The sequence below is a fragment of the Danio aesculapii genome, unplaced genomic scaffold (assembly GCF_903798145.1).
Source record: "Danio aesculapii unplaced genomic scaffold, fDanAes4.1, whole genome shotgun sequence".
In the NCBI taxonomy this organism is placed as follows: Eukaryota; Metazoa; Chordata; class Actinopteri; order Cypriniformes; family Danionidae; genus Danio; species Danio aesculapii.
In genome coordinates this window covers 69-16207 of record NW_026613687.1, presented here as the reverse complement: position 1 = coordinate 16207, position 16139 = coordinate 69, and the positions used below count along the sequence as shown (strand labels likewise).

The window sequence follows — 16139 nt, the reverse complement described above, 5'->3', positions numbered from 1 at the left end:
CGGCGCACACCGGACGTTTCAAAATAAAAGTCGCTACCTTATTATTAGTCCACGTCCCGTCGCACACACACTAGACAATAATAGTTTATCTCCAGACACTGCAGAGTTTAGTATGAAATGAGAATAATTCTGAATGTGGGATGAGAGAGATGTTCTAGTGTCCTGAATGGTCCCTGCTCACCATCTCATGTGGTCTAGAGCCTACTCTATACTCTAGCGGGATAGACGGGGCATTCTAACATCATCTGTCCCTGAAATAAAAGCATTAATACAGCCAATAAAAACCTATTTCATCCCTAAAACGGGCTGATGGTGGATCTCTGTGAGCTGTTCTGCAAAGGAATACAGTTTTCTTTATTAAAACACTTGACACTGTACAGACCCGGTCACTACTTCCTCAGCCCAGTTCAACCTACAGCTGTACGCTTTGTTATGTTAAACTGTTATTTAAGGGGAAAACGTCAGAAATGGCCAGTTTAAGTTGTTATTATTCACAATAATTGATTAAAAACATCAGATTATAAATTCTACAGATAAATGCTATTTTACAATGTCCCCGTGTTTCTGTCAGTCCTGTCACATTGGCATTACATTTAACATAAAATGCGTGTGACACGGCGGGGAGGAGAATCAGCACCTCCAGGTTCGAGGCCATGGTGCTGCACTGGAAAAAGGTGGTTTGCCATCTCCAGGTTGGAGGAAAGTCCTTACCCCAGGTGGAGGAGTTCATGTATCTCTGGGTTTTGTTCAGGAGTGAGGGAAGGGTGGAGCGTCAGATTGACAGGCAGATCAGCACAGCGGCAACAGTAATGCGGTCCATGTACCGGTCTGTTGTAAAGAAGGGATCTCTGATACAAGCAGCTGAAATGAGTTCTCCTTGGCAGGGTGGCAGGGCGCACTCTTATAGACAGGGTGAGGAGCTCCGTCACCCGGTAGGAGCTTGGAGTAGAGCCGCTGCTCTTCCACATCAAGAGAAGTCAGCTGAGGTGGCTCGGGCATCTGTTTTGGACGCCTACCTAGGGAGGTGTTCCAGGCATGTCCCACCGGGAGGTGGCCTCGGGGATCCTCCAGGAAACGCTGGAGCGACTATGTCTTTTGGCTAGCCTGGGAACACCTCAGGATTCCCCTGGAGGAAGTGTCTGGGGAGAGGGAAGTCTGGGGTTCTCTCCTGAGACTGCTGCCTCCGCAACCCGGTGTTCTGTTGATTTATCCTACCTAGTCAGATTGTCCTACCTCCCATTCAAAAAGTAGGTAGCACATTTTGATGATGTAGTATGCTACCCATCAGATTTTGTGTAAATTTTAATGTGAAGTAGTGTGATATGAAGATATATTATCACCCTAACCTGCATAATCCCCATCCCCAGAACCATTCAAACAGTGTTGGTATCATAATCTGATGGGTAGGATCAAATCTCAGGACACCTGCCCCGAAAAGCAGACGAAAATGAATGAATGAATATAATGCGTGCAATACACCTTAGAGGCTATGACTGATGTTGAAGTGACAACATTTGGAGGAGATGCTGACAGTGATCAAGGATGAGCTCTATTATTCAGCTGTATGGGCTCACGCTCGTCTTTGTATGAGAATGTACGCTTCTAATAGATTGTCCTGCATAGCCTTTACATGCTATAGGCTACATTACAGTCTGAGGTGATATTGTGAACTTAACGATCTTAAGTTTGGCTGTGACAAGATCCTGCAAGGCTGAGGATGGAGTAGACTACAGACCAGAGGTGTCCAAACTCAGTCCTGGAGGGCCAGTGTCCTGCTGAGGTTAGCTCCAACACTCCTGCCAGGAAGTTTCTAGTCAGAGTGATCAGCTGCTTCAGTGTGTTTGATTAGGATTGGAGCTGAACTCTCCAGGACACCAGCCCTCCATCACCGAGTGTTGACACCCCTGATATAGACTGTAAAGCAGCAGACCATGCACAGCTAGTGTTTATCAGACAATGATTTTCATAAGGTTTTTACAGCATCGATATTGTTTTGTAATCACAATACATTCAGTTAACTAGACTCAAGTCTTCATTTACTTGTTCAAGTGTAAAATAATAGACCATGTAAACTGTAGTGCCGTCAGGATCAGCAGGCAAGTGCAGAAACTATTGAATATACTGAGCTACAATAAACCATCATATTTTAAAGACATGAGGGGGGGGGGGTTATTTATTGCTTATATTTAATAAATATAATTATTGAATAATTTTCACTAATGCAGTTTCTGTACTGTGAGGAGCCCTGCAGGAGTACAGCAGCACAACACACACACACACACACACACACACACACACACACACACACACACACACACACACACACACACACACACACACACACACACACACACACACACACACACACACACACACACACACCACACACACACACACACACACACACACACACACACACACACACACACACACACACACACACACACACACACACACACACACACACACACACACACACACACACACACACACACACACACACACACACACACACACACACACAGTTTAAAATATATATTTATTATAAAAAAAGTACAGACATTAGCCAGTTAACAGATGCTGATGCTAAACATGCGGCACATCACAGTGCACTCAAGGCAAATACATGAAACACACACACACACACACGCACACTAAAGCTAAGGGGGACTTGATCAGTTCATGAACCCCTAAACCAGAGCATGAGAAAGAGCTGACAGATCCACATCCACACGCGGCTCACAACCTCCTCTGAAAACACACAAACACACTCATACACACCGCAACCTGAGTGAAGACCGTGAAGCAGACAGAGGCACGTGAGATACACACAACACACACACACACTGAGGTGAAGAGGAGGAGAGGAGGAAGCACACGCTCAATGGAGGAACAGATCTGACACACACTTCACTAAACACACTCATGATGGAGGAACAGATCTGACACACACACACACACTGGAGTGGGCCTCATGAGAAGCATCAGCGCTGTGAAGGCCACATTCATATCTCATAGTTATGTTCCACAGACAGACACAGACACACACAGAGACACACACACACACACACACACAGTTGATTGATTAGAGTTGATGTGATGGAGACGCAGACGCTCTGATTGATACAACCAGAGTCCGAGTGCAGCACGTCTCATGTCCAGCTTAAAAGAGTCCATCAGAAGGCAGACCCGGATACAGGAGTTAAAAGAGTTTAAAAGGTCAGCGGCGCTCAGAAGCACTTCCTGAAGACGATCTGCGGCCCGAACTCCTCGTACTCGGCGGCGCTGATCCAGGCGCTCTGCTGCTCGGGCAGGCTGGCCAGCGCCGCTCCGCCGCTCCACACTGAGAAATCTCTGTCTGGAGGACTGGAGACCCGCACACACGCGCTCAGATCCACAGGAACCAGCGCCCGGACCTCCAGCTGCAGCCGCTCCGCCAGACCCGACAACAGCGTGTTCCCACCTGCAGCAACACCAGCACAGCGCGTTAGAGAGAGAGAGGGACGAGCGGCCATACCTGTACAGCACCACACACTCATACCTGCGACTGAACGAGACACACTCATACAGTACAACACACACACACACACTCATACCTGACAGCAGGATGTTTCCCACAAAGCTGCGGCGCAGGTCCAGGTCAGACTGCAGGATGGATCTGAAGACGCTCTCATGCAGACCATAATGATCCCGACCGATGAGCTCCGGCCTGAAGAGGATTTCTGGAGCCCTGCGTGTGTGTGAGAGAGAGAGAGAGAGATTTAAAGAGCAGCAGCTCACACACACACACACAAACACACACACACACACACCACTCCAGCACGCTTTACTCCCCCTCATGCTGATTACTCCGCTTTTCTTTTCCGTCTAAAGAGAAAATGTCCGGCTTGTCCATATATAACGGTGGTAAATGAAGACCAGTAAAGCTTGTGTGTGAGACGGTCTCCCATCGCTGCTCAAGGAGGACAATGATACACAGCACAGACACACACACTCTGGGTTTAGTGCGCTATCCTGGTGATTCTGGACGGATGCTGGTTTACAATGAACTCTTGATATATACAACACACACACACGTACCGGAAGCGTTGGCTGGCCAGAGGGACGGTGTGTCCGTCAGGGAGTGTGTACTGGATCTCGGAGTCGGAGCTCTTCATCTCCGCTTCATAATCCACAGACACAAAGCAGCATCTCTCCTTCATCTCCCGCACAATCTCCAGCTCCGCTGAGGTGCGCAGACACACACCGCTCTCCAGCAGCAGCTGCAACACACACACACGCACGCACGCACGCACACACACACACGGTTACATACACACACAGAGCAGTAAACACACACCGCTCTCCAGCAGCAGCTGTAACAGATGAACCATAGTTTGACTGCAGTCTGAAACACCTACACGTCCCTGGCTGAAACCCACAGGTCACTTTAAGCTGAATATGATCACTGCTCTAACATTAACAGTGTGTGTGTGTGTGTGTGTGTGTGTGTGTGTGTGTGTGTGTGTGTGTGTGTGTGTATATAAGTGAGAGAGAGCCTGTGTTAGAGTGTGTGTCAGAAGATCGGTCTGTGTATGTGAGAGAGACCGTGTGCGTTTATACATACATGTTGTACTCATATGCTGGTTTCTTGTGTGTGTGCGTGCATGCGTGCGTGCGTGTTAACCTTCTGCAGCTGCAGTGTGACATCTGCTCCGGCGAGGTCGAGGCGCTGGACGGCGTGAGGCAGACAGTAACCCTCAAACACTGGAACACTGTGACTGACTCCATCACCTGAGTCCAGCACCACCCCTGAACACAAGAGCATGAGCTCAGAATATCAGCAGTCATCAGACGAGCCGATCACACATCATTATTAGTTATGGATAAAGACTTGATGGAGAATTATTCAGTGGTGCATTTCTGATGGCTGGTGTCGCCACCTACTGGTGAAATTATGTAACTGCTGCCTACAACTTTCATTATTGAGCGTGGTTAAATACACATGATGATTTATAATCTTCACCATAATCATCAGTGGTGTTATCTGAACTATACACTGTTCTCCCAGTACTGCTGTGTTATTGGACTGTAAACTAAAGACTGAATCTCTGCGTTTAGAGACGTTTTTCCAATCGCTGCATTCAAATCTGACAACACAATCCAAACGAAAAGCATTCGCGATGTTGGTCTGTGAGCACATTCAGACTCTGCAGGAGCACTGCAAACACCTGATGACTGAAACTGACCCGTGGTGCGTCCAGAGGCGTAGAGCGCCAGCACGGCCTGAACGGCCACAAAGGTGAGCGGGACGCTGAAGGCCTCAAACATGAGCTCCACCATGCGCTGGCGGTTCTGCAGAGGGTTCAGAGCCGCTTCCGTCAGCAGAACCGGGTGGTCCTCGGGGGCCGCAGACAGCAGCTGGAACGCATGAGTCCAGAGCTGCAGCACAGAGACGCCATTAAACTCCTGAAACACAACTTAGAGACGTTCATCTGAGCAGAACAGGGGTGTTAATGATGCTCTGCCAGCTTCACCAGCTGCTCACCATCTCCATCTCATCCCAGTTGCTGACCACGCCGTGCCTGATGGGATACCTGAGGGTCAGGACGCCACGCATGTGCTGCGCATCATGGCCCACATACAGCTCTCTGTCCACACACGAGTTCATCACCTCCTGCACAACAACAGGTCAGACAGAGCTTTGATTAATTACTGATTTGATGATGAGGAGTGAATAATGCTACTGCACATCTCAGCTAACACGCAGATCTGGACATCATCATCATCGTCATCATCATCATCATCATCATCATCATCATCATGCTTTGAACACTCATGCAGTGCCGGTGTTCTCTACAGTACATGTGCACACACAGCCGAGTGTCCAGGCTGAAGTGTGTACCTCATATTTGGGACGGCCGATGACTGTAGGAAACACTGCAGCTGGAAGGTCCTGATCCGCAAAGCCCGCCTTCATCAAGCCAGATCCTGAGTCCAGAACGATGGGGGTCTTATAATCAGTCATCTAATGGAGAGAAACAGCAGTCAGATCATCTCAGAGGACCGAATCAGAGAGCCAAACACTCAATTTTAAACACTGACTCCGCTGAAACTCATCTTCAGACAAAGCTTACAGCACATCTGGAGTTCCACAGGAGATCCAGAACTACACTGACTGACACTAACTGGACTCTGTTGATCTCCATCTTCTTGCTCTGTGTGTTTTTGTGCTGGTTCAGGACAGTTGTGTCAGATGAAGTGCGGTGTTCAACAGCAGATTATCTGGGTTTGGGTTCCCTTTATACCTTAATGATGTTAAAACAAAACCTTAATCTTATCAGAAGCATGCGTCATGTTTATATTTAATCCAATTAAGCTTCAATCAGAATTAACTAAATCCACCCTCCACTGGTGCTACAGAGGAAGCACTGACTGCTGAACTGTTCATGCAGCTGTGGAAGGTAAATGCATCTACAATTTTAGAAAGTGAAAATTAAATATGAAATAACACCTGATGATTTGAGTTGAGGAATAATCTAGCATTCAATTCACTGGTTAAAGGAGCTATTCTGGGTGTAAATATTACTAAACGGTAGCGTTGTGAATAATTGAACACGCGTTAAACAGAATGCAGGTGTGTAGTTTGATCAGAAGTAAACTATCCATCTATAATTTCAGTCAATCCCTAAAGTAGCCTATTCATAAAGACGCATACATCATGATGATTATACACACCGCATTTACACGAGACCGAGGAAACGATGGTGTCTGAGAATCAAGCCTGCTTTATACTGCACACAACAAGCGACAGACCGGAAGTCATTTACAATAGAGAGTAGTCCGGGAGCTGCGTGGAGTTCTGATCATCTCTGTATGTGGAAAATTCGGATCAGAATTGAGCTGCGGACCCATTGTAATATTTGAAGTCCTGCGACTTGACCATATGATACCAGCTGACCGGATGTGATGTATTCCAGTGTTGTCTAAGCAGGTCCGTGTGCGTGAGATGAGAAATACTAGCTTTTTTGGTTATTATTTGAATCAGAAAGTCTATATTTAAAAACATTTATAGTCATAAATGTCAATAATAAACTAATAAAAATAAAAATGTTGTCTCCACATTCCCTCCAATGTTTTTTAGCAGTCTGAGTTTGTAGTATTCCTGGTGAACGCACAGAGAATAATGGCTCTTGCTTTTGCACTCCTTTATTCCGGACACTGCGAGTACAGCTTCTCTCCCAAGGTGCACGTCAGAACTGAACATTGTGCGACTGCCACAAGGGGGCGCATTCTGACAGTCATGTCCAAATGCTGTGTGCAGTGGAAAGGCGGATTCACAGTATGACATTTGCATGTACTTATTCAGCTTTGTCCAAGTATATCCGGATTATTATTATTATTGTCAGATGCTCCGGTTATTTCCACCGCTCGCTTCAGCAAACTTTGCTCATTTATGATTTCATCTCGCTATAAACATTGAAAATGGATTTGCCATCTGTCTTGATCTGTGCTGTCGACACCATGGACATGTGACTGCAGGAACTCTGTCTTTCAAAGGGAGATGACAAGATGATTAAAGAGAAAAGAAGACATTGTTAGGTCAGGTCACTGAAACGCTTGACTTCTGCGAGCGTGTGGTCCGTGTGTGTGTGTGTGTGTGCGCGTGTGTGTGCGTGTGTGTGTGTGTTTGACCTGTGTTGTGGCTGTGCTGATCAGCATCTGCTGAACTGGAGATGTGCAGATCCTCATGAATCCTCCAGCGTCTGCTGTGGAGCTCAGCGTCTGCATCTCCTGGCTCTGCTCCGAGCGCTGCACCACTGCGGTGTTGTTGTTGTTGTTCTGCATGTGCAGGCCTGCAGGTCGGCTCTGTGTGTGCTCTTCACCATCATCATCTTCACCTTCATGATCATCATCTTCAGTGTGCTCTGAGGTAGAGGAGGACCCAGGCTCCTCCAGGGCTCCAGTGTGTGTTTGTTCAGAGGCTGACAGACAACAGAGACGGTGCAATGAGTAACTACTTACAAGAATTCACTCAATGTGTATTTATATAGTGCATTTATCAGGTACAAGCTCTCCACAACACCACCAGTGTGCAGCTCCACTTGGATTATGTTCAGGCATCCACAGGACAACAGCTCCAGTGCTTCACCACACACCAGCTATAGGTGGAGTGGAGAGACCGTGATTGAGTCAATTCAGTGGATAGAGATGATTGAGAGGTCATGATGGGTAAGGGCATTTGGCCTTTCATTGTTATCCATTTACATGGCATCAGGCAGGTCTGTCATTCAGAAATATGGCGTTTAATACTACAGCTCTGCTGAGGTCACACAACTCTCTAGATGATCTGATGATTGCTGCCTGAATATCAGCATGTCTGACAGATATTTCCTGCTGGATGAAGGACCACCACCTTCAACACAATCCCTACCAACCAGTCCAATGCTTAACCACAACATCACTATACAACTGGGCACCTCGGCAGCACATCCTTCCAGGACAGTCAGAAACCTAGGAGGGGTTCAGCTGAAATGTACAGATCACATTGCTGCAATTTCCCATTGCTCTATATGACATCAAGAAGATTGGACCTTTCCTAACAGAACATGCTGCTCAACTCCTTACCCTGTGCAAGCTGGACTACTGCAAGACTCTTTTGGCTGACCTCCCAACCTGCCCCATTAAGCCTCTGCAGCTGATTGAGAATTAAGCAGAGACTGGTCTTTAATGACCCAATAATGCATGTCAGTCTACACTGGCTGCCAATTGCCACTCGCATCCTGTTCAAGGTGCAGTTACTATCCTACAAAACAACTGCAGGTTCTGCAACCATTTACCTGAGCCCAGGACTTCAGGCTTATGTGCCTTGCAGGATCCTGCGCTCAGCAACTGAACACTGCTTTGTGGCCCAATCCCAGAGCGGTACAGAAACCATTCAACTTTAAATCCATCCTGGTGGAATGACCTGAACTCTACGAGTGCAGCCGACTGACCACTTTCTGACCTTGTTAGTCTGACCAATGAGTCTGATCAGTCTTCAGATGCTTCTTAAAAATGGTCAGTTTCATCAATACCTGATCCTTTAATTGTCCAGTATTAATTCTGACAATGCTCCAGAGAGTTGACTCGCGTCAACGAGCACCGATTTGCCTTCGATTTCAGCCATTTGTCCAAACTCTTCGGGTGAAATTCAGGGCTCAAATAGTGAACTATTAAAGTCAGAATTAGACAGCATTCCTATACTGATGATATCAAGTGCTTCATTTATCCTCACTTATAAGTCACTTCGGATAAACCCATCTGCTTTACTCTGAATACCGAATACGCCACCTTCAGCTGATAATTTCAGTGGCTGAATATTCAGTGCATCCTTAATTACTTTGTGACTTACCCAACTCTAGTGAAGGAGAGCCATGTGGATCAGTGAGAGGAACAGTGTTCTGTGGAGCAGCAATCGGGACACCTCCAGGATCAAACTCACTGCGCACATCACTACTCTCCAGGGCTGAAGGAACACCACAGACCTGCAGCTCCTTTAGATCCACAGCAGTATCTGTGGGCTCCCAGGAGGAGGACTTACCCACCAGAGGATGTGCTGCTTCAGGACGGATGGTGCTGGTGTCAGGCGGATATGGAGACACTGCAGATGGAGAGCCAGATGAGCTGCTGAGGGGTTCTCGGTGAGAAAGGGCTTCAGAGCAGCACTCAGAGGCAGGACTCACAGCCTCGCTCCACATCTCAGAGGCCAGACTGGAACCTGAGAGACCTGCTGCTTCTGGAGCTCCATTGCACTCGTATTCAGGTAAACCATCAGGAGAGTCCAGCTGCTCCAGGTCTGTGGGGTCAGCAGTTTCTGGACTCTGGAGTCTACTCAGCATCTCCTCATCTCTCTGCTGTGAACTATTCTTCATCGCTGAACATCTGATGAGTCTGGCTGATCTGCTCTTCTCCACCTCTAAGCTCTTCTTTCCCACTCCTGTAATCCCCATCCTCTTCTCCATCTCCTCCAGTGTCTGGTCTTCAGTCTCATTGCACCGTATCTCCTCCAGCCTCTTGTCTTCGGTCTTGGTGCACTGCTGCATCTCCTCCAGGGTCTGGTCTTCAGTCTCATTGCACTGTATCTCCTCCAGCCTCTTGTCTTCGGTCTGGTCTTCAGTTTCAGTGCATAGCCGCAGCACTTCCAGGGTCTGGTCTTTGGTCTCACTGCACCACTGCAACTCCTCTGGTCTCTTGTTTTTAGTTTTGGTCCACTGCCGCAGCTCCTCCAGGGTCTGGTCTTCAGTCTCTGTGCACTGCTGAATCTCCTCCAGGGTCTGGTCTTCAGTCTCTGTGCACTGCTGAATCTCCTCCAGAGTCTGGTCTTCAGCGTTGGTGCATGACTGCAGCACTTCCAGGGTCTGGTCTTCAGTTTCAGTGTGCCGCCGCAGTTCCTCCAGCTTCACACATTCCTCCAGGATCTGTTCCTCCAAAAGCTGAAGATCTCCAAGCTCTCGGAGGATCCCACTTCTGTCCACATGAGGATCAGCTTCCAGCTGCGCAGGTCTGCCACAAGTAAACAATCCTCTACTCAACAAACATGCAGCATCATGGCCTCCTTCTCCAACATCAGCAGTGCTCAGAGACTGTTCAAGCTCATCATTGTCCAGTCCGATCACACCAGCCTCAGACAGTTCCCTCGATGACATCTAGAGTGAAAAATGCACCAATGTGAAATGTAGAAACTAAAAATCACACACACACACACACACACACACACGGGTTTGATGGTGAACACAGATGGACTCACTTCTCTGCACTGCTGTCCTTCAGTCCACACTGGTGGCCAGTGTCTGTGCAGATCCTCAGAATGCAGCAGATCATCCAGGGCCACTTCCTGTGCCAGCACTTCCTCTTCCTCCTGCAGAAAGAGATCAGTTCAGATCACCAGGGTCAAACTCAGAGCAGAAATGAGTGATCTCAGGACTCACCTGTCAAACATTTATAACTGCACATACAAAGATATTCATAACAGGTCATTTTAATCTGAGCTTTCATGAACACTGCTCCACAAATAACTGTATGCGTTCATATTTACACCGAGTGTATGCAAATTCATAAAGGACTGGTCATGAATGCACTTGATGTGAAAGATCTCACCTGTATAATCCCAGCGGCTCGCTCCAGAGTCTCCTGCACCTCCTCCAGCTGCTCCTGCTCTCTCTGAAGCCAGTCTGCAACAGACATGTCCAGCCTGCAGAGAACAGAGCCTCAGAACTACAGCACACACCCAAAAACACCACCCATTATACAGCTGCATCATTCTGGATAAACCACAAGCCCAAAAACACCACCCGCATTATACCCCTGTAGGTTTGAGACAAGAATCAGGTCTAAGGCATCGTCAGACCAACAGCAGCTCAAAAAGTGTTTAGGAGCCAAAAACTCCCTTAAAATATGCTTTGGTGAGCAGTTTCGAATTGCTGAAAAACTCTAAATGAACTTCGGTTTGGCCAGATATTGGTTCAAATTGTAATTTTGGTTTGTTCTTCATTTCAGTATAGCGGGGTTGAAGCAGTTGACCTTAAAGGACCGCTCGCTTTACCCAAAAACTCAATTTCTCTTAATTACTCACCCATGTCACTCTGAACCTGAGAGACCTTCATTCACCTTCATAACAAAAATCAAGACTTCATTCAAGAAGTGCTCATACCCCAGAAAGAAACCAAGAACATTAACAAAACCAGGGGTCCCCAAACTCTGTCCTGGAGCTCCAGTGTCTTGCAGAGTTTAGCTCCAACTTGCCTCAACAGACCTACTTCGAAGCATGACTATTAAGAGCTTGATTACGTGGATCAGGTGTCTAATTGGGGTTAAAGCTAAACTTTGTGGGACACCTGATCTCCTGGACCAAAGTTGGGCACCTCTGCTCAAAACAGTCCATGTGCCCTTAGTGCAGTGGTAAACTCAGTGCATGGTTTGAAGATATCCCTCATAATCTCCCTTTGTGCTCTGAAGATGAATGACGGTCTCAGGTTTGGAATGATATGAGGGAAAGAAATTAACAAGATGTAAATTTTTGGGTGAATTCCATCTTAAAGGTTGTGAAGGTGTATGAAGTGAGATGGCTATCTTTTAACATCAAGCATGCATCGGAGTCTAGCATACCGCTCCACTGAGTCTGGTCTGAGGTTGTGCAGGTCGAAGGTATCCCACTGGAGAGATGGGTCTCCATCCACCGGTCGTTCTTCAGCATCGGTCATTGTGCTGGACAGGATGATCCCCTCAGCACTCAGGCTAGACTCCTGCAGGCTCTGCTCCTCATGTGCGCAGTGGGTCTGTGTGGGCCGGTCCCCGCGATCGCTCTGACAGATTGGGGCTGCGTGGGTTCGAGGAGCAGCGGGGCGTGATGCTGACGGTGTAGCAGCTCTCCAGCTCCTCTATGGGGAGGCTCAGCCAGGGGTTGGTGGGCAGCGTGGCCGAGCGCTTCACCTTGATCTCCAGGTTCACAGAGTCTGAGCTGATTTTGGGGACAATCTGGATGCTGGCATGAGCAGCGTCCCGCTTCAGCTCGAACCCAGTCAGCTCCTCCTGCTGGTCCTCAGAGTCAGACACACTCACTATGATCTCTTCATGAATCTGTGCATGAAGGGGGCTCCGCTTAAAGGCAGAATCTCCGTTTCCCGGAATACTCAGCGTGTCCCTCCGGCCCCTGAGGTCCAAGAGACTGCTGCCCGCTCCATCAAAGCCAGAGTCAAAGGAGCTGAGAGATGGAGGTTTAGGTGCAGCTCGTGTGGAGGAGACTGAGGGCCACTTGGAGAGATCACTGATGTTCTCGCACTGCGCCGAGCCTGGAGGGTCAGTGGTGGAGAGATCAGAGGTCGAGCGGTGGCCCTTCAGGTACTCGTACTGCCACTGAAGGGCCAGCTGGAGGTCTTTGAGGGGAACGGCACCCGGAGCGGTCAGGATCCTCCTCAGGGTCATGCATCTGTGGACGAACATCAGCATTCAGTACACACACTAATGCTGAACAAGAGCATGACTGTGCTCATGCACTGCTACAGGACATACGTTTAGGCTTGGGGTGTAATGACATTGCCAGTCTATCATTAGTCTTAATGTAGAGTTAACAGCAAGGGCGCAAGCAGAGGGACGAGCCATCAATGATTAAAGCCAGCTAACGAAGCACTCCATGCAATTCTTACAGTATTTCAGCAATCTCAATGTTTATCAAATGAGTGCTACTGTGAAGAAACTTCATCCACTGCTGTGAATATTGTTTAATTCATTCCAGATATTAGCGTGTACAGACTGTAAATCTTATTCACAACGAGGATACTTTCTCTTGATTGGCCCCTGTGCTTTATAAAGAATAGAAAAGCCTGGCTTATGTGAACTGATCAAGAATTCAGGAGCAGATCTTGGCAGAAATCTCTAGCGAGTTGCTAAACAGATTAAGCTTAAGCCATAAATGCATCTAAACTGTTTTCCTGAACAAATTATAAATGCACTCAGATGCAGATCAGCCTGTTGTACTCAATGACACTGCTCACGTTTAACACAACTGAAACAATCTGTAAAACAGAAGGAAATGATCTTGCTAATATTGTTGGGGTTTTAGTTTGCACATGAAGTTTGATAAGCTGATTTTTGCATGCAGGTATGGAGAATAAAGTTGGGCAGAAATTAAAGGTGCAATTATCGTAAACCTCATGCATACAGTGCAAACGTCATTCCCAGAGCTTCACAGAACTGGCTGTGTTTTGTCTGCAATATGAGTGTTGCTCCTTGCTGTTATGTTAAAGTGGTATTGTCAGCACAACTGTATCCTGATTGAGACATTACCTTGACAAGCCTGAGAAAAAAAAATACCCCCTCAGCTGTCAGAACGCACAGTGTATTTCTGCACACACACTATAATCTGCTGCTTTACTCCACTGAACTCCAGATAAACTCAGAGAAACTCTTCAGCACAGGCTGATCTAAAGGGTTAATGCTGGACACTGATAAAGCAGGACACATTTTACCTCTTGCCAACAGGGTAAACCAGCACAATCAATCAATGCATGCATGACTATATGCGGTCATGGCTTTACAATCAATAAATGGGATTATAATGGACGTCTGTGATGTTTGTCCTAACAGCAGTAGAGCAGTGTGTGTAAGCAGCAGTGACCCTCCTGTGTGTGTACCTGTGCGCCAGCTGTGTGCCGCTGTGCTGCAGGCTGGGCTCCATCATGGCATTAGAGAGCTGTGCCAGCGTCACCAGCTCCTCCACTGATGGACAGGGGCTCCTGCTGGTGAAGCTCTCCACCCGAGGCCTCCAGGAGCCGCTGGTGTCTCCCTCACAGTGTCCAGTCCACAGCAGCTCCTGCAGGAGGTCTTCAGCCAGCACCTGACCATACCACAGCTTCAGCTGCCAGAGCGGAAGACACACAGCAGAGTCATTTACAGCAGAGCGTCAACATCAGGGTGTCAAGCTCAGTTCCTGAAGTGCCACAGACCTGCACAGTTTAGATCCAATCCAGCTCCAACACACTTACCTGTAGGTTCAAACAAGCCTGAAAGAGCTGGAACTAAACTGTGCAGAGCTGCAGCCCTCCAGGAACGGAGTTTGACACCCCTGATCTAGAGGAACAGCAGCAGCAGAATGCAGGAGCAACACTACAGACAGGAGCTGCAACCGATGGAGAGCCAGGACAGGTCAGTCTGCAACAATCCTGGGTTTGAGGTACCATTAGGGCAGTTCCACTTCATTAAGTTTGGGTTAAGTTTGGGTTAAGTTTGGGTTAAGTTTGGGTTAAGTTTGGGTTAAGTTTGGGTTAAGTTTGGGGTTAAGTTTGGGGTAAGTTTGGGGTAAGTTTGGGGTAAGTTTGGGGTAAGTTTGGGGTAAGTTTGGGGTAAGTTTGGGGTAAGTTACACACAGACCCCAGATTCCTGCAAACTGCCATCAAAGACGCTCCTGTGGTTTCTACTGCTCCAGATGTAAGATCAACATTCAGTAAAACACATTCAAAGACAGTTACTTGGTTTGAGCAAATATTAGAGAATATATATGTTAATATTTGGTTTAATGAGCCTTTTTTGTTTAAATAAACAGTTTGCAAATATAAATAAGCTTTGTTTTTAACACAGAGAATAATTTTATAAAACAGACCAGCTAGGACAGGGATGGGCAAACTGGATCCTGGAGGGCCGGTGTCCCTGCATAGTTTTGCACCAACACTAATCAAACACACCTGCTTGTAGCTTTCTAGTGATCTTGAAGACACTAATTAGGGTGTTCAGGTGTGTTTGATTAGTGTTGGAGCAAAAGTCTGCAGGGACACCGGCCCTCGAGGATCAAGTTTGCCCATGCCTGAGCTAGGAGCTAAGAGTCTCTGCATACCTGTTAGCTACACTAGCTAACAGAGCACTTGTTTTGTCTGACTGCACACACAGACACACACACATGCGCGCACACACACACACACACACACACACACACACACACACACACACACCCTCTGGCAGGAGTGCTGGAAGTGTGCGGCTCTGCTGAGGGTCTGGAGCTGGTTCTGGACTGCAGAGCTCAGCTGGTCCTTCAGGCGGGTCAGCTCCTCCAGCCAGGGTTCTGCAGACGTCCTGTCTGCTGGTGGGACAGTCTCTGCTAGTGTGTGCATCACGTCCTCTGCTCGCCGCACTAGCGCCTGCACGCACACACACATATATAAATACGACAGCAGAGATCCACATTCAGCACTCATCTGTCTTCAATTGGACTCTATACAGCTTCATTTTAGGGCTGCACAATATAAGGTCTCCGCATGGATATCACAATGTGTGTGTGTGTGTGTGTGTGTGTGTGTGTGTGTGTCTGCAATAGTCACATGACTGCAATGTTGAGTCTGAATTATAGTTGATCAATAATACATGAGATTAGTGGAGTCAGAAAAGTATAACCATAACAGAGTGAAACGTTATCATTTGCGGGTGTTTTAAAGGCTTTTCAAGAGCGTGTACAGCATTCAGGCACAATAACATACAACATTTGTACTGTAATGTAGAATAAATTTACTGAAATATTAATACAATGAAGAATATACAGGGTTATTTTCCATTTCATTCTTCAATCTCTGCATCTGAATGCTGTTTGACTCTACAGACACCCATAAAGCACTGTTTATTTGACTTCCTCCTAA

At 47.3% G+C, this 16139-nt stretch overlaps 2 protein-coding genes across 2 annotated transcripts; both read right to left on the bottom strand.

The window, feature by feature from the left end:
* Positions 1–2525: 2525 nt before the first annotated feature.
* On the bottom strand, positions 2526–12221 carry LOC130220194 (uncharacterized). Its single transcript, XM_056452570.1, has 12 exons — positions 12127–12221; positions 11119–11212; positions 10769–10879; positions 9374–10667; positions 7675–7964; positions 5885–6007; positions 5528–5656; positions 5229–5421; positions 4667–4791; positions 4081–4262; positions 3597–3730; positions 2526–3463 (listed from the first exon to the last, which is right to left on the bottom strand). The coding sequence occupies exons 1-12, from the start codon at positions 12219–12221 to the stop codon at positions 3231–3233; spliced, it is 3003 nt and encodes a 1000-aa protein (XP_056308545.1). The 3' UTR covers positions 2526–3230.
* Positions 12222–12279: 58 nt separating this feature from the next.
* Positions 12280–15642, bottom strand: LOC130220195 (uncharacterized). Its single transcript, XM_056452571.1, has 3 exons — positions 15462–15642; positions 14151–14374; positions 12280–12946 (listed from the first exon to the last, which is right to left on the bottom strand). Exons 1-3 carry the CDS (start codon positions 15618–15620, stop codon positions 12280–12282), a joined length of 1050 nt encoding a protein of 349 aa, XP_056308546.1. The 5' UTR covers positions 15621–15642.
* Positions 15643–16139: the final 497 nt, after the last annotated feature.